A 23,795-nucleotide genomic window follows, 5' to 3' on the forward strand; every position below is an offset into this window, starting at 1 on the left:
AGAGGTAAAAAAATGTATGCTTACCTGATAAATTTCTCTCTTTCCGGATATGGTGAGTCCACAGCATCATCAATTACTGTTGGGAATATCACTCCTGGCCAGCAGGAGGCAGCAAAGTGCACCACAGCCAAGCTGTTAAGTATCACTGCCCTTCCCCCAAACCCCAGTCATTCGACCAAAGGTAAATGGAGGAAAAAAAGGAACACCACAAGGTGTAGAGGTGCCTGAGGTTTTAGATAAAAATAACTGTCTGAATAAAAGACGGAGCCGTGGACTCACCATATATGGAAATAAATTTATCAGGCAAGCATGAATTTTCTTTCCTAAGATATGTTGAGTCCACGGCATCATCAATTACTGTTGGGAAACAATACCCAAGCTAGAGGACACAGAGGATTAGGGAGGGACAAGACAGGTAACCTAAACGGAATGCACAAACGCTTGAAGAACCTCTCTCCCAAACGAGGCAAAAGTATCAAATTTTGAAAAAGTATGCAGAGAAGAAAGTTGTAGCCTTGCAAATCTGTTCCACAGAAGATTCATTTTTGAAAGCCCAAGAGGAGGAGAAAGCCCTAGTGGAATGTGCTGTAACCACCTCAGGAGGCTGCTGTCCAACAGTCTCATAAGCCAAACAAATTAAACTTCTCAACCAGAAAGAAAGAAGCAGTAGCTTTCTGACCTTTAAGTTTCCCAGAGAAACTTACAGGGCAGAAGACTGGCGAAAATCCTTAGTCGCCTGAAGGTAAAATTTAAAAGCACACACAACATCCAAGTTTTGCAACAAACGTTCCTTATGAGGAGGATTAGGACAGAGAGAAGAAACAACAATTTCCTTATAAATATTTCTATCCTAAACAACTTTAGGAAGAAAACCAAACTTGGTACGAAGAACCGCCTTATCATGAAAGATAAGATGAGGAATCACACTGCAAGGCAGAGAGTTCCGAAACTCTCCGAGCAGAAGAGATAGCAACAAGAAACAAAACCTTCCAAGATAATAACTTTATCTATAGAATGCATAGGCTCAAACGGAGACTGCTGTAAAACCTTAAAGGGACACTGAACCCAAATTTTTTCTTTCGTGATTCAGATGCTCTAATTTACTCCTATTATCAATTTTCCTTCATTCTCTTGCTTTCCTTATTTGAAAAAGAAGGCATCTAAAAGGTTTTTTTTGTTCAGAACTCTGGACAGTACTTTTTTATTGGTGGATGAATTTATCCACCAATCAGCAAGGACAACCCAGGTTCTTTACCAAAAAGGAAATTTATGCTTACCTGATAAATTAATTTCTTTTACGATATACCGAGTCCACGGGTTTCATCCTTTACTTGTGGGATATAATCCTCCTGCTAACAGGAAGTGGCAAAGAGCACCACAGCATAGCTGCTATATAGCTCCTCCCTTAACTCCTCCCCCCAGTCATTCGACCAAAGGTATAGGAAGAGAAAGGGAAAGAACAAGGTGCAGAGGTGACTGAAGTTTATATAAAAAATAAATCCTGTCTCAAAATGACAGGGTGGGCCGTGGACTCGGTATATCGTAAAAGAAACTAATTTATCAGGTAAGCATAAATTTCCTTTTCTTTTACAAGATATACCGAGTCCACGGGTTTAATCCTTTACTTGTGGGATACCAATACCAAAGCTTTAGGACACGGATGAAAGGGAGGGACAAGACAGGAACCTAAACGGAAGGCACCACTGCTTGAAGCACCTTTCTCCCAAAAATAGCCTCAGAAGAAGCAAAAGTATCAAATTTGGAAAAAGTATGAAGGGAGGACCAAGTCGCAGCCTTACAAATCTGTTCAAAAGAAGCATTGTTTTTAAAAGCCCAAGTAGAAGCCACAGCCCTAGTGGAATGAGCCGTAATCTTTTCAGGGGTCTGCTGTCCAGCAGTCTCATATGCCAGGCGGATGATGCTTCTCAGCCAAAAAGAGAGGTAGCCGTAGCTTTTTGACCCCTACGTTTCCCGGAATAAACAACAAACAGGGAAGATGTTTGACGGAAATCCTTGGTCGCTTGTAAATAAAATTTTAAAGAACGAACCACGTCCAAGTTATGCAACAGGCGTTCCTTCTTAGAGGAAGGATTAGGACACAAGGAAGGAACCACAATTTCTTTATTAATATTCTTGTTTGAAACAACCTTAGGAAGAAATCCAGGTTTAGTCCGCAAAACCACCTTATCAGAATAAAATATAAGATAAGGGGAATCACATTGCAATGCAGAAAGCTCAGAAACTCTTCGAGCAGAAGAGATAGCTACCAAAAACAAAACTTTCCCAGATAACAGCTTAATATCTATGGAATGCATGGGTTCAAACGGAACCCCTTGAAGAACATTAAGAACTAAATTTAAACTACATGGCGGAGCAATTGGTTTAAACATAGGCTTGATTCTGATTAAAGCCTGGCAAAATGCCTGAACATCTGGTACATCTGCCAGACGCTTGTGAAGCAAAACTGACAAAGCAGAAATTTGTCCCTTCAAGGAACTAGCTGATAAACCCTTCTCCAATCCTTCTTGGAGAAAAGACAAAATCCTAGGAATACTAACCTTACTCCATGATTAACCCTTGGATTCACACCAATAAAGATATTTACGCCATATCTTATGGTAAATTTTTCTAGTGACCGGCTTGCGAACCTGAATCAGAGTATCAATGACCGGCTCATAGAAACCCCGCTTAGATAAAATCAAGCATTCAATCTCCAAGCAGTCAGTTGCAGAGAAGTGAGATCTGGATGTTGGAAAGGACCTTGAATGAGAAGGTCCCTTCTCAATGGAAGTCTCCAAGGTGGCAGAGACGACATGTCCACTAGATCTGCATACCAGGTCCTGCGTGGCCACGCAGGCACTATTAGAATTACTGAAGCCCTCTCCTGTTTGATTCTGGCAATCACACGAGGAAGGAGAGGAAACACACAAGCCAGGTTGAACGACCAAGGTACTGCTAGAGCAACTATCATCACCGCCTGGGGGTCCCTTGATCTGGACCCGTAACGTGGAAGTTTGGCATTCTGTCGAGATGCCATCAGATCCAATTCCAGTGTGCCCCATTGATGAATCAAGGTTGCAAACACCTCCGGGTGGAGTTCCCACTCCGCCGGATGAAAAGTCTGACTTAGAAAATCTGCTTCGCAGTTTTCTAGTCCTGGGATATAGATCGCAGACAGATGGCAAGAGTGAGCCTCCGCCCATCGAATTATCTTTGAAACTTCTATCATCGCTAGAGAACTCCTTGTTCCCCCGATGATTGATATACGCCACAGTCGTGATGTTGTCCGACTGGAATCTTATGAACTTAGCCAAAGCCAACTGAGGCCACGCTAGCAGTGCGTTGAATATTGCTCTCAGCTCCAGAATATTGATTGGTAATTGAGACTCCGCCTGAGTCCACACGCCCTGAGCCTTCAGGGAATTCCAGACTGCACCCCAGAAGACTGGCGTCCGTCGTTACTATCACCAAAAGATGGCCTGCGGAAGCACATCCCTTGGGACAGATTGTTCTGTGACAACCACCACCGAAGAGAGTCTCTGGTCTCTTGGTCCAGATTTATCTGAGGAGATAAGTTCGCATAATCCCCATTCCACTGACTGAGCATGCACAGTTGTAGTGGTCTGAGATGAAAGCGAGCAAACGGGATGATATCCATTGCTGCTACCATTAGTCCGATGACTTCCATACACTGAGCCACTGATGGTCGATGAATGGACTGCAGAGCCCTGCAAGTAGTTAGAATTTTTGATTTTCTGACTTCCGTCAGAAATAATTTCATGTTTGCCGAGTCTATTAGAGTTCCCAGGAATGTAACTCATGTCTGTGGAATTAGTGAACTCTTCTCTACATTCACTTTCCAACCGTGAGTTCTCAGAAATGACAACACGATGTCCGTGTGAGATTTTGGACAGATGAAATAGTGACAGATGAAATGTTGACACCTGGATCAAGATATCGTCCAGATAGGGTGCCACCGCTATTCCTCCTGGCCTGAGCACCGCTAGAACGGACCCTAGAACCTTTGTGAAGATTCTGGGAGCCGTGGCCAACCCGAAGGGAGGGGCCACAAACTGATGATTGTCCTGGAATGCAAATCGCAGGAACCGATGATGATCCTTGTGGATAGGGATGTGAAGATACGCATCCTTCAGGTCCACCATGGTCATGTACTGACCCTCCTAGATCATAGGCAGAATTGTACGAATGGTCTCCATCTTGAACGATGGGACTCTGAGAAACTTGTTTAGACATTTGTGATCTAAAATCGGTCTGAAGGTTCCCTCTTTTTTGGGAACCACGAAAAGGTTTGAATAGAGGTCTTTTACACAGCGTAAGAACGCCTCTTTTTGTCTGGTCTACAGACAATCTTGAAAGATGAAATCTTCCCCTTTGGGGAAAATCCTTGAATTCCAACTGATACCCCGGGTCACAATTTCCAATGCCCAGGAATACTGTACATCCCTTGCCCAAGCCTGAGCAAAGAAAGAGAGTCTGCCCCCTACTAGATCCGGTCCCGGATCGGGGGCTGCCCCTTCATGCTGTCTTGGTAGCAGCAGCAGGCTTTTTGACTTGTTTACTTTTATTCCAGGCCTGGTTAGGTCTCCAGAACACCTTGGATTGCGCAAGGTTCCCTTCCTGCTTACTCCTCATCTTGAGGGGCTTGTCTTGAGGTAGGGTGTGACCCTTACCTCCAGTAATGTTAGAAATTATTTCCTTCAGTTCAGGCCCGAATAGGGTCTTACCCTTGAAGGGAATAGACAAAAGCTTAGACTTAGACGATACGTCAGACGACCATAACTTTAGCCATAACGCTCTACGCGTCACAATGGCAAAGCCTGCATTTTTCACTGCTAATTTTAAAAGCAGCATCCGTCATGAAAGAATTTGCTAGTTTAAGAGCCTTAATTCTGTCTAAAATGTCCTCTAAAGGAGTCTCCACCTTCAGGGACTCTTCCAGGGCGTCAAACCAAAAAGCAGCTGCAGTAGTTACTGGAACCATGCAAGCTATAGGCTGTAAGAGAAAACCCTGGTGAACAAAAATTTTCTTTAGAAGACCCTCCAATTTTTTATCCATAGAGTCTTTAAAAACGCACAACTGTCCTCAATGGGTATAGTTGTACGTTTAGCTAAAGTAGAAACAGCTCCCTCCACCTTGGGAATCAATTGCCAAAAATCCCTCAAGGTGTCAGATATGGGAAACATTTTCTTAAAATTAGGAGGGGGAGAAAACGGAATACCTGGTCTATCCCACTCCTTAACTATTTCCGAAATTCTCTTAGGAACCGGAAAAACATCCGTGTAAGTAGGTACTTCCAAATATTTGTCCATTTTACACAATTTTTCTGGAGGAACCGTGATCAGGTCACAATCATCCAGAGTCGCCAGAACCTCCCTGAGCAATAAGCGGAGGTGTTCTAATTTGAATTTAAAGGACGTGAAGTCCAAATCTGTCTGAGGTAATAAATTTCCTGACTCTGAAAGTTCTCCCTCAGACATAAAATCCCATACCCTCAAATCAGTTTACGTCGGAAAATAGCCACTAAGGCGTCAGAAGGTTCAGTATTTGTATTAATATCTGACCTATGGCATTTACCCTGCAAGCCTGGCAGCTTAGACAATACCTCTGTAAGGGTAGTAGACATGACTGCAGCCATATCTTGCAAAGTAAAAGAATTAGACGCACTAGAATTACTTGGTGTCGCTTGCGTGGGCGTTAAAGGTTGTGACACTTGGGGAGAATTAGATGGCATACCTAGATTCTCTGCAAACTGAGAATCCTCCTGAGAGCCACTTTCTTTATTTAAAATGGGATTCTTACAGTGTAAGGCCCTTCCAGTACAAGAAGGGCACAATGTAAGAGGGGGTTCCACCATGGCTTCTAAACACATAGAACACTGACTTCCCATATCAGACATGTTGTACAGGACTAGCAATAACAGCACAAGTCTTTCCTAATCTTTATTATGTGTGAAAATAATACAATACAAAAAACGGTACTGCGCCTTTAAGAATAAAGTGTACACTGTTTTTGCAAAGTCGTTAAAACGATAATCAAAATTAATAGTTTTGTAGTTTTTAGAGCCTAAAGTGCCATCGGATGTTGCACCACAAGTAAATGGAGAGTTAAATTTCAATTTCAGTAAATTAGGCAGGAGTAAAATGATCTGCAGACAAATTATCACTTAAATACTTCTGCACCTCACCACAGCTCCGCTGTGGCGCCTACCTGCCCCCAAGACCTGTCAAAACGATCTGGTCCCACTCCAAAGTACAGCCTGGTTCCAACCGGAGCTAATGGCTGCTACCTCTCCAGAAAACTAACTGCGCACTGAAGCGCGAAAATAGGCCCCACCCATCAGGTCTGATGAGCCAAAACTAGAGAAAACCGCATGGGAAGCGTTTTCAAAAAACATATGTACACACTGCTTCTTTTGAAATAAATATGCCATGTGAACCCCACGTAAAATACAAACTCAGCCTCAATAAACCTCATTTATCGTTTATTAGGTCCTAGGCTGCCCCAGTGTCTAACCACATAGCCCTTAAGTATCCCATGTTATTTAGAATGGGATAATATCCACAGGTTACCACAGTACCACCCTTTAATAAGGACTGCTGCTTACCCTTGCCCCGCATGGGGAATATGTCAGCAAAATCCTGATATATCATGTCTCCTCAGAATGTAAATGACTGCACATACCTTGAAATTGCTTGTAGCAAGAAATCGTTCCCCCCATACTGAACACTTCTCCTGTACTTCCTCAGCAATGCTTGTGGGAACGAACATTGATCTTAGTTACTACTGCTAAGATCATCAGACTCAAGGCATGATTCTGCCATATGCCAGAGTAAAAACAGTACTCACCGGTACCATTTAAAATAAAAAAAACTCTTGATTGAAGAAAAACTAAACTATCTTTTTATAACCACATAAACTTTACCCTTCCTATTGCTATGCATAGGCAAAGAGAATGACTGGGGGGAGGAGTTAAGGGAGGAGCTATATAGCAGCTCTGCTGTGGTGCTCTTTGCCACTTCCTGTTAGCAGGAGGATTATATCCCACAAGTAAAGGATGAAACCCGTGGACTCGGTATATCTTGTAAAAGAAAATGGGCCGGCATCTAAACTTACATTCTTCCATTTCAAATAAAGATAGCAAGAGAATGAAGAAAATTTGATAATAGGAGTAAATTAGAAAGTTGCTTAAAATGTCATGCTCTATCTGAATCACGAAAGAAAAAAATTGGGTTCAGTGTCCCTTTAAGATTAAGGCTCCAAGGAGGAGCAACTGACTTAAACACAGGCCTGATTCTGAACAAGGCCTGACAAAAAGACTGCACATTGGGCACATCTGCCAGACGCTTATGTAGCAAAAAAGATAGAGCAGAAATCTGACCGTTCAGGGTACTGACTAACAAACCTTTTTCCAGACCTTTCTGGAGAAAGGACAGAATCCTAGGAATCCTGACCCTATTCCAAGAGTAGCCATTGGATTCACACCAATAAAGATATTTATGCCATTTCTTATGGTAGATCTTTCTAGTAACAGGCCTGCGAGCCTGAATCATAGTCTCAATGGCCGACTCGGAAAACTCACGTTTAGACACAACTAAGCGTTTAAACTCCAAGCAGTCAGCTTCAGAGAAACAAGATTTGGATGAAGGAAGGGACCCTGAAGTAGAAGGTCCTTCCTCAGGAGGTAGTCTCCAAGGTGGAAGAGATGACATCTCCACTAGGTATGCAAACCAGATCCCGCAAGGCCACGCAGGGGCTATTAGAATCACCGACGCCCTCCCCTGCTTGATATGAGCAATGACTCGTGGAAGGAGAGCAAAACGGAGGGAACCGGTATGCCAACCTGAAAAACCAAATGAACCGCCAGAGCATCTATCAGGACAGCCTGTGAATCTCTAGACCTTGAACCATATCTTGGAAGCTTTGCATTCCCCCCATCTGAGGGTTAAGCTGGAGAACACCTCCGGATGGAGCTCCCACTCCCCGGGATGAAACCTCTCTCTGCTCAGAAAATCTGCTTCCCAATTGTCCACTCCTGGAATGTGGATGGCAGTTAGACAGCAATTGTGAGCTTCCGCCCACTGAATAATCAAAACCACCTCTTTCATGGCTAAGGAACTCTGAGTTCCTCCCTGGTGGTTGATGTAAGCCACTGAGGTTATTTTGTCCGACTGGAACCTGATAAACCGGGCTAAGGACAATTGAGGCCAAGCCATGAGAGCATTAAAAATTGCTCTCAACTCCAAGATGTTTATGGGGAAAGCTGACTCCTCCCGAGTCCCTGCGCCTTTAACGATTCCCAGACCGCTCCCTAGCCCACCAGGCTGGTGTCTGTGGTCACAATCACCCAGGAAGGTCTCCGGAAGCATGTGCCCCTGAGACAGATGCTCCTGAGAAAGCCACCACTGAAGAGTATCTCGTCGACTGATCTAGATCTATCCCGAGACAAATCCGCATAGTCCCGTTCCATTGCCTGAGCAACTACAGAGCTCTCAAATGGAATCGAGCAAAGGCAATGATGTCCATGGCAGCAACCATCAGACCAATTACCTCCATACATTGAGCCACTGATGGCCGAACAGCAGACTGGAGAGGCAAGAGGAAATAATTTTGGCTTTTCTGACCTCCGTCAGAAATGTTTTCATCAATAGGGAATCTATTATAGTCCCTAAGAAAACTACCCATGTAGCTGGAACAAGGGAACTCTTTCCCAGATTCACTTTCCATCCATGGGAACGTAGAAAAGACAACAAGATCTCTATGAGAGTTTGCTTGTTGAAAAGATGGTGCCTGAACCAGGATGTCGTCCAAGTATGGCGATACTGCAATTCCTTGAGCCCTGACCACTGCCAAGAGAGTCCCCAGGACCTTTGAGAAAATTCTGGGAGCTGTGGCAAGGCCAAAAGGAAAAACTACAAATTGAAAGGGTTTGTCTAGAAAGGTAAATCTCAAACCTGAGATGATCCCTGTGAATGGGAACATGAAGGTACGCATCCTTCAGGTCTATGGTCGCCATGAACTGACCCACTTGAACTAAAGGAAGAATGGAAAGGATCGTCTCCATCTTGAAGGACGGTACCCTGAGAAATTTGTCGGAAATAGGTCTGAAAGGTCCCTCATTTTTTGGGAACCACAAACAGATTGGAATAGAAACCTAGTCCCTGATCCTGGAACTATCACACCCAGGGAGAAGAGAACCTGTACACATTGTAAGAACGCCTCTCTCCTTTTATCTGGTCTGCAGATAGCCTTGAGAGGTGGAACCTGCCCTGGGGGGAAAAATCTTCAATTCCAATTTGTAACCCTGAGATACGATGTCCACAGCCCAGGGAACTGGAACATCTAAAACCCATACCTGGGCAAAAAAAGAAAGTCTGCCCCCCACTCGATCCACTCCCGGATCGGGGGAAAACCCTCCATACCGATTTAGAGTCAGCTGCGTTATTCTTTGATGGCCTTTCATTCTATTTTTCCTATCTTTAGGTAGAAAAGACCTTTGTCCACCCTTATCAGAAACAAAATTCTGCTAAACCAGGACCAAACAATGCCGTTGTAAGGAAGAGCCAAAAGCTTGATCTTAGGGGAGATATCTGCTGACCAAGATTTCAACCACAAAGCCCTGCAACCTAGCAAGGCGAAACCAGGTGAATTGGCTCCCAGCCTAATCACCTGCAAGATAGCATCAGAAATAAAGGAATTAGCCAGTTTAAGAGCTTTAATCCTGTCTTGAATCTCATCTAAGGGAGTCTCTACCTGAAGAGAATCAGACAATGCATCAAATCAGTAGGATGCAGCACTTTGTCAGTGGCAACACACACTTCAATTTGATGAACATATATTCTCTTTAAATAAACCTCCAGCTTCTTGTCCATAGGATCTTTAAAAGAGCAACTATCTTCAATAGGAATAGTAGTTCTCTTAGAGTAGAAATATCCCCTTCTACCTTAGGAACTATGTGTAACAGACCCAGACGAAAAAGCCTGAGTCAAAAACATGCAGCCATCATCAGGATGACACAGAAGAATACTGCTGAAAAGTAAAGAGGCCAGCAAGGGAACAGATTGCCAAAAAACAAACAAACACCCAGACAGAGGGCAAAATCTAGACAATTTAAGCCGCCAGACCTACACATAGGTCTCCAAAAGGGGGAAGCCCACTGCACCCCCCAAAATTAGAGGTTACACCCAGAACCCGAAGGAGGATTGTAACCCAGGACCTTCTGCTTGTAAGCCCAGGGAGCTAGCTACTATGCCAACCTAGATCCTGAAGATAACACATTTCAGAACCCACTCCCAGCCGGGCCAGCCCAAGCATCGGCAGGTTTGAAACAGGGGAACAGAATAACCCCAACACCAGATCAAAAAACGAGCGGAAGAAAGGCCACCTCCATACCAACAGAACGCGGGTGCAAACCTGACTCATTAGAAACAGACAAGGCCATAGACCCAAAGGAGTCTAGCAAAAGGCCCAACAGTCTTGACACTGAGCCAGCAAGACTCTAGATGGAACGTAACAACCCAGAGAGAACACCCCTCTCTGAAAGGTTAAATGCCTCCTGAATCCAGGAGAAGCCCTAAGAAAGGGACCACACCTCCATAAGGAGGAGAATAAGCCCCCACCATAAGAAAAAGGAGGGGGCCAGAAATGCAGAGCACCTACCCACAAGACACAAAGCCATAGACTAAAGGAGATCAAATCTCCAACGCAGATGAACTTGGAAGGAATCCCCCTTAGAAAGTAGCTTGCTAACACACATCCAATGTGCAATAGCTGCAGCAGAGACACTGCAAACCCATTCACCTGCACAGCAGAGAATCCATAAGGTTACTACAGCAAGCTGACCAAGGGAGACCGACCAAAAAAGCACAAGTCAAGCCCCAATGAGCAACGGCACTCACACAACCTGGTCAATTAAAGTAAAGGTCATAGCACAGGTTCCCTGGAACTGGGGAACCCTGACCCAGCCCTAGAGCCTAAAAGTCCAGTAACAACCCGGAACGGGATCCACAAGGGAAAACGCTGAGCGAAGCCTCAGCAACTGGAAGAACCAGGGTGAAGATAGGTCTGAGCCCTCAATTGTTTTAAAAAAACAATATCCGAGAAACTAACACCCCGTCTGATCTAAAATAACAGACCCACAGGGAGATATCAATGCAATATCCAGATCAACCCGGATAACGAGAATAACTCGCAAGTCCCGACCCAAGGAAGAGACCACCCCTTGCCGAAAACCAACGCTCCAAAGGAGCTAAGGCGATAAGTCGTACAACGACACTAGAGCCCATAGACTCTCAAACAGCCACAGGACAACAAGGCAAGGGGATACCTCGAGAGCAAAATCAGGTGAGCAAAGGCTGGTCTCCAGATCACCTCCATACAAGCAGAGGAATAAAGGATGCAAAGCATCCCCAGCTCTGGGAAGAACCCTAAGCAGAGCCTAAGGATACCACGCCCAGTGTCCCTAACAGGGAACAACCATCTCCCGGAGGGGAACCCAGGTCCCTAAAAGGAGACCTAACCCACCCGGAGACAACGGAGGAAGACCAAAAGGTCTCATAAAAACAGCTAGACAGTACACAGTCAATGTGCAAATAGCTGCACCTGATTACATTCTGCAAACATTCCGCTGCAAGGCAGATAAACTACCCATCAAACTTCTAGCTGATGAAGGACCAAGTCCAAAAAGGACAATCACAGAGCCTAAAAAAGGGCCAAACTGCTCAAATCGGCGGTAAGAGGGCGCTAAGCCCTCCAACCCTCCACTACATGGGGGAGTAAACTCTAAGGCCCGATAATACCAGACGCAAACTGCACTGAACTCCACTGACCCAGTCATCCAGATTCAAGGCTAAGGAGAACTGACACAATCCTTCCTGCCTCACGGAAGCTGAAACTTGTAACAGAAAATAAGAGTGTACAAATAAAACAAGCACTCTGCGCCCCACAGGACCAGCCAGGCAGAACAGACGCCACCTGACTGATAAGCCACAAGACAGAGGAACTGAATTCCAGGAGGACCAGCCACAGCTAGGGCCCTATCTGTCAAGTTGCTTAAATCCTCCCCAGAGGGGAAGGTAGAAAAGAAAAAAAAAAAAAAAAGACAACCATAGGACTAACGTGTCCCTTAAAGGACCAGTCAACATTGTAGATTTGCACAATTAACAAACGCATGATAAGAAGACAATGCAATTGGACTTAGTCTGAACTTCAAATGAGTAGTAGATTTTTGTTAAATAATTTGAAAGTTATGTCTATTTCCACTCCCCCTTATGTGACAGCCATCAGCCAATCACAAATGCATATACGTATATGCTGTGAATTCTTGCACATGCTCAGTAGAAGTTGGTGACTCAAAAAGTGTAAATATAAAAATACTGCACATTTTGTTGGAATGGAAGTAAATTGGAAAGTTGTTTAAAATTGCATGCTCTATCCGAATCAAAGTTTAATTTTGACTTGAGTGTCCGTTAAAACACACTTCCATAGAAGCAACCAGAGAGTATCGGTTCCAGAAGAAAAATTCCCCAAAGGAAAATATAACTAAATAAGGCAACCCAGCGGATATCGCCTAAAAGAAACAGACAGCCCAACAGGGACCCTGTTCTACCAAGCTCAAAACTGGAAGATACTCGACAACAAGGCTCTAAGGAGATCATGTCATCCCCTTAGAGCTAATGCTGAAGGCCCTTGAAAAGGAAAAGACTGAGCAGTCTCAGACCCTTCCAGGACGGGATCATCCACCAACGCCAAGGCTTGCCTCAATAGGACACGCACGAAGGCGTGCCAGTCTATACCGAAAGGTGCAGCAAATCCCCGCCGGAACGAAAGACGACTCCGAAGACTGTCCCCCTGAAGTCTTAGGGATAGACGTTCTTCCAGAAGGCTGAACAGGCCCAATGCCTGAAGAGCCCCGGAAAACGGAGCACACTCTCCAGAAGCTGTAGATTCGCTAGAGCCAAAATTATGGACATGCAACAACATGCCGAAACCCCTGGGGGAAATGAGCTACCCTCCAAAGGAGGATAAGCAAGGTCTGGGTTACCTGCATGCGTAGTTAGAGAAGGTTGAAGGCAACTCGCCACTCGAGGGATAGAAGCCCCAGAGGCGGATGGCTCAGCGGCCCATAGATTCCTAGATCCAGAGGAATTGAGCACTCTAATACGGCAATCAGAACCTAACTGACCGTATAGTATCATATGGGGCAGTACGCATTCAGCAAAACGTAGTAGAATTAAAGAGAGACGTCTGTCCCCATAATATCAGAATTTCTCAGTCGCCACACAGTCAGGAACACGGAAATGGAAAGCAGAAGGACATGATCACACCCGGTCACAAGGTGAACTGTTAAGTCCAAAAGCGTGACCGACCAAAAGGCTGCGTCACTTCCAAAAACCGTTATGTTCCACACGCCAAGAGCCAGAAACACACTACACATAAGCAGGTTGAATCACATAAACATGATTAAAAAAACCCTGTTCAATAACCCCCCTCAAGAGATATTACCCTCACTGAGACCCTGTTTTTATAGTTAAACCCGCAAGGTTTGTAACCCCACGGGAAACATCTGAAGGACAATGCATGAAAAACATAAAAATGAAACGATCTTACCGGAATCTACGCTGTGGAGCAGGAACACAGCCCTTCAAGTGTGACGGATAGTAGCATCGCCTCCGCCATGGACTTGAGAGAAGAAAGCAGGCAGCGAAACTCAACGCTGAATGCTTACGGAGCTGTTAATATGAGTCGGGATGGTTTCGCAGAAAGACTCTCCCTGCATCTCCGGACTCTAACTTTCATCCAGGCCTTCACTGGAGGGGCTGACAGGATTACTTAAAACTCCTGTCCCATGTCAAAGAGCACTACCCCCCATGAGAGACAAAACAAACTTCTGACACTTCTCTGCCAACCTCCTGGGACGAAAGGCAAAGAATGACTGGGGGAGAAGGGAAGTAGGAGGAGTATTTAAGATTTTGGCTGGGGTGTCTACATCCTCCTGGTGGTCAGGTTCTTAAATTCACAAAATAAATGCAGCTGTGGACTCTTTCCATTTAAGAAGAAAAAAGGACTCAGATAAGGGAGTCCGAAAGGACCCCCCAAAACGCAAAATGAACTAGGGCAATAAAGAAAAGCCAAGGGTAATTCCAAGAGTAAACCAGGATGAAACATAGCAAAACCTATAAAAGAACCCTACCGACCAAGCAGAGCAAATGGAGGAAAATCCCAGACCCCTATCTGCATAAAATCCAAGGGACCAAAGTAAACCCTGAAAACTTAAGGATAAAGGAAGAACTCCTCCCATACACAGAGTGCTAACCCGCACCCCAAATAGAGCAACCAAAAGACAAACCGCTCCCGGGAGCTGCTGAAAAACAGCATCAGAACATCTGATATGATCATCTGAAAACCATAGGCTTCCTGCTGCAAGAGGACTTAAGCGAACACAAGCTGCCAACATTAGCTAGTTAACTACACATGACTGTCTTCAGAAAAGAAAAACTCCAAAAGTAGTGCAGAACAACTCCTTCCCACCAGAAACAGAACTCAGAAGCAGCAGATAAAATACCTGCTGAGGAAGGATCCCCTGCGAAGCCTCCCACCTAAAGGCGGCTCACAAGATCTACCTATGATACGCGGTCAAAGTGCAAAAGAGCAGACAGATTCCTGACCCTTGCTCCGAGCAACGGACCCAGCACCAAAGCAACTGACAAAGTCCGACAAAAACAAGGAAATTTATAATTCCCCGATCACCAAGACCATCAGGAAGGAAAAATGGAGGGATACAGCCTCCCAAAAAGAGCTCGGATTCCAGAACCCAGTCGCAGCTCCCTTTCCGAAGGCTAAGGACACTCCCAAAAGAAGACCCACTACTGAAACTACAGTAATAGAATGCCAAAAAATCCAGCCCTTCACTCTGACATCCTGCACGCAAGGCAGAGGGGACAACCCCACTGAACAGAGGAAGAAAAGTACCTCTGAGTACCAGGCAGATACAGTGGAATGCCAAATCAACCCCAAAGGGAGGGAAAACAATACAGAACAGCTCCCCCGCACACAGGTATGGAGAGAAAAGCTGTAGACGGACTCAAAAAGTAAAATACCGAAGGAAAGAACCATCCGGCCACTACGGCCGGCCCAGAAGAAAAGTATAATTCTCTGAAAAATAGAGAAAAATCCGCCCGTAGCAACAGAATATGTCCCGGAACCGGGAAACTGGGCTGTCCCGAACCAGTTCTAAGGGATCTGGATACAGAACCTTGTAGGCTCTGCAAATAGAGCCTCAAAAAATTGTTAAAAACTCATGGATGTTCCTCTCCACGGAAATCTTTAGTAAAAGGCAAAAGACTTATTCAATCTGAAAAGAAACCAGGAGTATAAGACAAAAAAGACCCGGAACCTGTTTTGACAAACTAATAACCCAAGGAACCACCGGGTTACGCCATCGGAGTAGACCTTGCACACACAGGCGATGCAATCCAGTCACATCCAAGACACCAATGGTGGGTGGCGTTTAGCTATTGAAAAGGATGTTAATATCAAACTATTGCAACACAAAATAAATGAATTACAAGGCATTTACTGCCCATTTAACCCATGAAAGCTGCTTCTTTGAAGTGGTCTTAAAATCTTTAGAAGGGTGATAAAGTTTTACTATCTAAATAAAGAAATTAAATTTCCTAGAGTAACCATTGTATTCAAGAAATATACTGTATGAGTTATGTATTTTAAAGTAAACTGCAATCCAATATTCTCACTCCAGTACAATGAATCAGGGCCTCCAATTCATTGTCATGCCACACTAACATGCTGTAGGGTTTAAAAATAGAGACCACTAAATAATGGTTAAAAAATACAGAAAAGAACATATACTAGATAAATAATGCATTTTCACTATCGTTTTTCCTGAACCGGTTTGTAATTTTTTTCCCCCTGGCTCTCTGGATCATGTAGTAAATATAAATAACAGAACACTGCAAGAACGCACTTAAGCAATATGAATATAATAGACAAACTGCGCAACTTGGGCCCGACATACATAATCCAGTGTCACATACATAAGACTATTTTGCTAACTAATATATATACTACATACTATTTGATCTGTTCTCCATATCCAACCATATGCATTTTCAAAAATAGGTAATATGTGCAACTTTTCTTCTCTGTCATCACTAAATTATAGATATCTATATCTATATACATACACACACACAAATGCACAAACACTGTTTAATGCATAGAAAAATGTTCAAGAGTGGCCTCTCATATATAGGCACTGGACACCACCTATTATAAAAGATGTACATATATAGGACCAGCTGCTTCATTCTGCTCTTCTTGTGCAATACTCTGAAGCAGCAAGCTAAACTTTGATAGTAAACGGTGGAATTGGAAGTTTAATTTATATGCATAGTTACTAGATTCGTAAAATCACCAGTGGCATTTGGATGCACCATTTAATTTTCATAAAGTTACCTGGATTTATCTGCATTAATTGTGGGATTGGACCCTTAGGTTTCGTAGGTTTCGCAGGTTTCTTTGAAGCAGATTTCATAATTGATTGAGCCACATCTTTAGCCTTTGCAACTCGATTAGCAAAAAGCTGAAATTCAAAGAGAAAATAAACATTACCACAAAAGTAGAATTAATCCCATCACAACAATGTATCCATTACCTTAAAAGAAATGGTGGACCCTAAGTAGTTGTACATATAAAAAAATATCCTGTCAAACTGGAGTGTTAGAATTAATACACAGTGTGCATTTTTAGCACTGCAGTGCCATTGCTACTTATTTTTGCTAATCAAATCTAATCTCAGTGAATATAACGCTTAAAGTGAATGTAAACTTAAATGAATTAAAAATATAATTTATGCTTAACAGATAAATTCCTTTCGGATAGGGAGAGTCCACGTCTTCATTCCTTACTATTGGGAAATAAAACACCTGGCCACCAGGAGGAGGCAAAGACACCCCAGCCAAAGGATTAAATAGCCCTCCCACTTCCTCATTACCCCAGTCAATCTGCCGAATAATAAAATAAATAGGGAACATAGACAAGAAAAAAAAAAAACAGACAGGGCCGTGGACTCTCCCTATCCAGAAGGAAAGGAATTTATCTGGTAAGCATAAAATGTTTTCCTTCCAAAGATAGGGAGAGTCCATGGCTTCATTCCTTACTGTTGGGAAAACTATACCCAAGCTCCAGAGGACACTGAATGAAGGAACAAAAAGGAAGAGGCGGACCCTACTCTGAGGGTACCACAGCCTGCAAAACGTTTCTCCCGAAAGCTGCTTCAGCCGAAGCAAAAACATCAAACTTGTAAAATTGTGAACAAATATGTAAGGAGGACCAGGTAGCCGACTTACAAATCTGATCCATAGAGGCCTCGTTTATAAAGGCCCAAGAGGAAGCCACTGCTCTAGTGGAATGAGCCGTTATCCTCTCAGAACAATGATGTTCGGTTGTCTGGTAAGCTAAGAAGATAACATTCCTTAACCAAAAAGATTGGGAAGTCGACGTAGCCTCCTGCCCCATACGCTTCCCTGAATAGACAGCAAAGATTGTCTAAACTCCTTAGTAGCCTGAAGATAGAACTTCAAGGCACGAACCACATCCAAATTGTGAAGTAAGCGTTCCTTCGATGAAGAAGGATTAGGATACAAGGAAGGAACCACAATCTCCTGATTGATGTTGCGATCTGACACAACATTAGGAAGAAAACCTAATTTAGTACGTAAAACTGCCTTATCTGCATGAAAAAAAAAAAACAGATAAGGGGGCTCACATTGCAAAGCAGAGATCTCAGAAACACTGTGGCAATAGCCAATAAAAAGAGAATCTTCCAAGATAACAAATTAATGTAAAAAAAAATGCAGAGGCTCAAACGGAACCTGTTGCAAAACCCGAAGAACAAGATTTAGGCTCCAGCTCTAAACACAGGTCTGATCCTAATCAGAGCCTTAACAAAGGACTGCACGTCTGGAAGATCAGCCAGTCTCTAGTGCAATAAAACCAACAGGGTCGAAATCTGTCCCCTAAAGGAACGAGCAGAAAGGCCCTTCTCCAGCCCATCCTGGAAAAAAGATAAGATCCGGGCAACCTTAAACTCTGTGCCAGGAAAAACCACACACTTCACACCAGTCCTCCATACCTTGTGGTAGATACGACGAGTAACTGGTTTACAAGCTTGAATAAGAGTATCCAGAGAAACCTCTCTTGGCTAAGAATAAGCATTCAATCTCCACGCAATCAGCCTCATAGAATTAAGATTTAGATGAACAAATGGACCTTGTATCAGCAGGTCTCTGCAACAAGGTAACTTCCAAGGAGGAGATGAGGATATCCCCACTAGATCTGCTTCCTTCGAACACAATGGATCAATCAGGATTACCGATACCCGCTCCTGCTTCATGCGGGCCACCACTCAAGGAAGAAGCGGTAACAAAGGAAAAAGGGCACTGCTAGTGCATCTATTAGATCCGCTTGGGGATCCCTCGACCTGTACCTGGGTAGTTTGGTATTGAGACGGGACACCATGAGATCCATCTCTGGCGTCCCCCACTTGCTGCAGGATTGCCTGCTGAGAAAATCTGCCTCTCAGTTGTCCACACCCAGAATGTGGATCACTGACAGCAAATAGCTTTGTGCTCCCGCCTACTCCAGAATCTGAGATACTTCCTTCATCGCCAAGGAACTTCTCGTTCCCCCCTGATGGTTGATGTAAGCTACCGAAGTTATATTGTCTGAGTGGAATCTGATAAATTGGGACTAACCCAGAAGCGGCCATGCCTTCAAGGCCAAAAAGGTTTGAATAAAACCCCCAACCTCTTTCTTCTATAGGCACTGGGAACACATCTCCTGAGGATAGATCCCGAACGCACCCTAGAAAGGCATCCCTCTTTTCTGGTAAACAGATTCGAGAGAAGGAACCTGCCCCTTGGCAGATGAGATTTGAAGCCTCTCTTGTATCCCTGAGACACCACCTCCATGACCCACTGATCCTGCACGACCAAGCGTTTGAAAAAAGTTGACCCTTCATGCCGATTTATTCTCGGCGGGCTTCTTATTCTGCTTGGATTTATTCCAGGACTGAGCTACCTTCCAAGTACTCTTGGGTTGCTCTGGCTTGGAGGGGGATTGTTGTTGGGATTTGTCAGAAAGAAACGAAAGAAAATTAGAAGATCGTCGTCCCTTAGACTTGTTCTCATCTTGCTGTAGGAAAGCACCCTTGTCTACGGTAAACATAGAAATAATGTAATCCAGGCCTGGACCAAATAAAATCTTTCCCTTGAAGGGAATAGAAAAGAGTCTGGACTAAGTCATATCCGCAGACCAAGACTTCGACTAGAGCGCCCAGCGGGACGAGGAGGAAAAGAACAAATTATTTCCCATTCGTTCTTAATGTTCGTCATCTTAACCGGCACAGGAAAGTCAAAAGGAACTTTCCTGTCTTCGTAAACTCTGTCTAATTTAGGTATCATAGGCTCTTCAGGCAGTGCGGCCTCTGGAACCTCTAACGTAGACAGAACCACCTTCAATAAAAAACACAAGTGCTCAATTTTAAATCTTAAGGACAGTTCCTCCGCAGCAGGAGGCTTAGACGCCAAGGACCCAAAAAGTTCACACTCTGAAGCTACAGAGGTTAAGTCATCGGATAACTGGGACATAATAGCTAAATCCGATAAATATTTAGATGACTCCGGGTCTGGAGAGCTAGGTCTGCAGGAAGAAGGCCCCCTCCGGATGGAGGATTAGATGTGTTACGGGGGAACTGCATGTGGAGTGGATAATGCAGCAAGGGTAGTAATCTAACGGGACGCTGACTCCTGAGAGGTAGACAGCTCAGAGGGACTAAGAGCCTTAGCAGGCTTGTCTCCCCTTCTTAAGCTTTATAACTGTGTTAAAGGGACAGTATACACTCATTTTCATATAACTGCATGTAATAGACACTACTATAAAGAATAAGATGCACAGATACCGATATAAAAATCCAATATAAAACTTACTTAAAAGCTCTGTTTGGCTCTGTTGAAAAGGTAGCTGGAAAGCCAACTGCAAGTGGAAAATAAGACATTTCCCCCCTCCCCCTTCTTTTGCACAAATCTGTTCAACAGAGGGCTCATTTTTAAAAGCCCATGTGGAAGCCACCACTCTAGTGGAATGAGCTGTAATTCTTTCAGGAGGCTGCTGGCCAGCAGTCTCATAAGCTAAGCGGATTATGCTTCTTAGCCAAAAAGAAAGAGAAGTTGCCGAAGCCTTTTGGCCTCTCCTCTGTCCAGAGTAGACAACAAACAAAGATGTTTGACGACAATCCTTCGTAGCTTGTAAATAAAACTTTAAAGCACGAACCACATCAAGATTGTGTAAAAAAGACATTCCTTCTTTGAGGAAGGATTAGGACATAATGAAGGAACAACAATCTCCTGATTGATGTTCTTATTAGATACTACCTTAGGAAGAAACCCAAGTTTGGTACGCAAAACTACCTTATGTGCATGGAAAATCAGATAAAGGGAATCACACTGTAAAGCAGATAACTCCGAAACTCTTCGAGCCGAGGAGATAGCTACTAGAAACAGAACTTTCCAAGATAAAAGTTTAATATCTATGGAATGCAAAGGTTCAAACGGAACCCCTTGAAGAACTAAATTTAAACTCCATGGCGGGGCAACAGGTTTAAACACAGGCTTAATTCTAAATAAAGCCTGACAAAATGCCTGAACGTCTGGAACCTCAGCCAGACGTTTGTGCAAAAGAATAGACAGAGCAGAAATCTGTCCCTTTAAGGAACTAGCAGACAATCCTTTCTCCAATCCCTCTTGGAGAAAGGATAATATCCTAGGAATCCTGACCTTACTCCATGAGTAAACCTTGGATTCACACTAATGAAGATATTTACACCATATCTTATGATAGATTTTCCTGGTGACAGGCTTTCGAGCCTGAATTAAAGGTATCAATGACCAACTCAGAAAAAAAACACGCTTTGATAGAATCAAGCGTTCAATCTCCAAGCAGTCAGACGCAGAGAAATTAGATTTGGATGTTTGAAAGGACCTTGAAGTAGAAGGTCCTGCCTCAGCGGCAGAGTCCATGGTGGAAAGGATGACATGTCCACCAGATCTGCATACCAAGTCCTGCGTGGCCACGCAGGAGCTATCAAAATCACTGAAGCTCTCTCCTGCTTGATCTTGGCAATCAGACGAGGGAGCAGAGGAAACGGTGGAAACACATAAGCCAGGCTGAACAACCAGGGCGCTGCTAGAGCATCTATCAGCGTTGCCTTGGAATCCCTGAACCCGTAACGAGCAAGCTTGGCGTTCTGATGAGACGCCATGAGATCCAGTTCTGGTTTGCCCCATAGTTGAATCAACTGGGCAAATACCTCCGGATGGAGCTCCCACTCCCCCGGATGAAAAGTCTGCCGACTTAGGAAATCCGCCTCCCAGTTCTCTACTCCTGGGATATGGATAGCTGAGAGATGGCAAGAGTGAACCTCTGCCCTAAGAATTATCTTTGAAACCTCCAACATTGCCAGGGGGCTCTTTGCACCCCCCTGATGGTTAAAATAGGCTACAGTCGTGTTGTTGTCCGACTGAAATCTGATGAACCTGACCGCAGCTAGCTGAGGCCAAGCCTGAAGAGCATTGAATATCGCTCTTAGTTCCAGAATGTTTATCGGAAGGAGGGCTTCCTCCTGAGTCCACGAACCCTGAGCCTTCAGGGAGTTCCAGACTACGCCCCAGGCCAGAAAACTGGCATCTGTCACTATAGTCCATTCTGGCCTGCGGAAGCTCATTCCCCTGGACAGATGGACCCGAGATAGCCACCAGAGAATCCCTGGTCTCTTGATCCAGATTTAGCAGAGGGGACAAATCTGTGTAATCCCCATTCCACTGATTGAGCATGCAAAGCTGCAGTGGTCTGAGATGTAGGCGGGCAAAAGGAACTATGTCCATTGCCGCTACCATTAAGCCGATTACCTCCATACACTGAGCCACTGACGGCTGAGAAATGGAATAAAGAGCACGGCAGGAAGTTAGAAGCTTTGACAACCTGACCTCTGTCAGAAAAATCTTCATTTCTACCTAGGAAGGAAACTTGTGAGAGGGGAAGAGAACCCTTTTCTTCGTTCACCTTCCACCCATGAGACCTCAGGAATGCCAGAACAATGTCCGTATGGGACTTGGCGATTTGAAAAGTCGACGCCTGTATCAGAATGTCGTCTAGGTAAGGAGCCACCGCTATGCCTCGTGGCCTTAGAACCGCCAGTAGGGACCCTAGAACCTTCATAAAGATTCTTGGTGCCGTGGCTAACCCGAAGGGAAGAGCCACAAACTGGTAATGCCTGTCTAGGAAGGCAAACCTGAGAAACCGATGATGATCTCTGTGTATCGGAATGTGGAAATAAGCATCCTTTAAGTCCACGGTAGTCATATATTGTGACCCTCCTGGATCATAGGTAGGATGGTTCGAATAGTCTCCATCTTGAAGGATGGGACCCTGAGAAATTTGTTTAGGATCTTGAGATCAAAGATTGGTCTGAAAGTTCCCTCTTTTTGGAACTATAAACAGATTTGAATAGAATCCTTGCCCCTGTTCCTCCCTTGGAACTGGGTGGATCACTCCCATAACCAGAAGGTCTTGAACGCAATGTAAGAATGCCTCTCTATCTGGTTTGCAGATAATTGTGAGAGATGAAATCTCCCCTTTGGAGATGAGGCTTTGAAATCCAGAAGATATCCCTGGGAAACAAGCTCCAGAGACCAGGGATACTGGAAGTCTCTTGCCCAAGCCTGGGCGAAGAGAGAAAGTCTGCCCCCTACTAGATCCGGTCCCAGATCGGGGGCTACTCCTTCATGCTGTCTTATAGGCAGCAGCAGGTTTTTTGGCCTGCTTTCCCTTGTTCCAAGCCTGGTTAGGTCTCCAGACTGGCTTGGACTGGGCAAAATTTCCTTCTTGTTTTGCAGTAGAGGAAGTTGAAGCTGCGCCACTCTTGATGTTTCGAAAGGAACGAAAATTAGTCTGTTTGGTCCTTAATTTGTTGGACCTATCCTGGGGAAGGGCGTGGCCTTTTCCTCCAGTAATATCAGAAATGATCTCCTTCAGTCCAGGCCCGAATAGGGTCTGCCCTTTGAAGGGGATGTTGAGAAGCTTAGACTTTGAAGTAACGTCAACTGACCAGGATTTAAGTCATAGCGCCCTACGCGCCTGAATGGCAAAACCTGAATTCTTAGCCGTTAGCTTTGTTAAATGAAAAACGGCGTCAGAAATAAATGAATTGGCTAACTTAAGAGCTTTAAGCCTGTCTAGGAAATCATCCAACGGGGTCTCCACCTGTAGAGCCTCTTCAAGAGACTCGAACCAGAAAGCCGCTGCAGCAGTGACTGGGGCAATGCATGCAAGAGGCTGGAGAATAAAACCTTGTTGTATAAAGATTTTCTTAAGGAAACCCTTTAATTTTTTATCCATTGGATCTAGGAAAGCACAACTGTCCTCGACGGGGATAGTTGTACGCTTAGCTAGGGTAGAGACTGCTCCCTCCACCTTAGGGACTGTCTGCCACGAGTCCTGTGTAGCGGCATCTATGTGAAACATCTTTATAAAAGCAGGAGGGGGAGAGAACGGTACACCTGGTCTATCCCATTCCTTCGTAATAATTTCTGAAAACCTCTTAGGGATTGGAAAAACATCAGTGTAAACCGGCACTGCAAAGTATTTGTCCATTTTACACAATTTCTCTGGGACTACAATGGTGTCAGTCATCCAGTCGCTA

General features: G+C 44.3%; 1 protein-coding gene and 1 non-coding gene across 4 annotated transcripts in view; both read right to left on the reverse strand.

The window, feature by feature from the left end:
* LOC128660494 (uncharacterized) overlaps nucleotides 1-23,795 on the reverse strand; it is a 143,053-nt gene that overhangs the window by 32,692 nt on the left and 86,566 nt on the right. For all 3 annotated transcript variants that reach the window (XM_053714381.1, XM_053714382.1, XM_053714383.1), the window contains one exon: nucleotides 16,493-16,619. In XM_053714381.1, the coding sequence (XP_053570356.1) occupies nucleotides 16,493-16,619 (127 nt within the window). The remainder of the gene's footprint in view (nucleotides 1-16,492; nucleotides 16,620-23,795) is intronic.
* LOC128661860 (U5 spliceosomal RNA) lies at nucleotides 15,278-15,391 on the reverse strand. Its single transcript, XR_008402641.1, has one exon. It is a non-coding gene; the product is annotated as a U5 spliceosomal RNA (small nuclear RNA).

Source organism: Bombina bombina, chromosome 5, assembly GCF_027579735.1.
Source record: "Bombina bombina isolate aBomBom1 chromosome 5, aBomBom1.pri, whole genome shotgun sequence".
In the NCBI taxonomy this organism is placed as follows: Eukaryota; Metazoa; Chordata; class Amphibia; order Anura; family Bombinatoridae; genus Bombina; species Bombina bombina.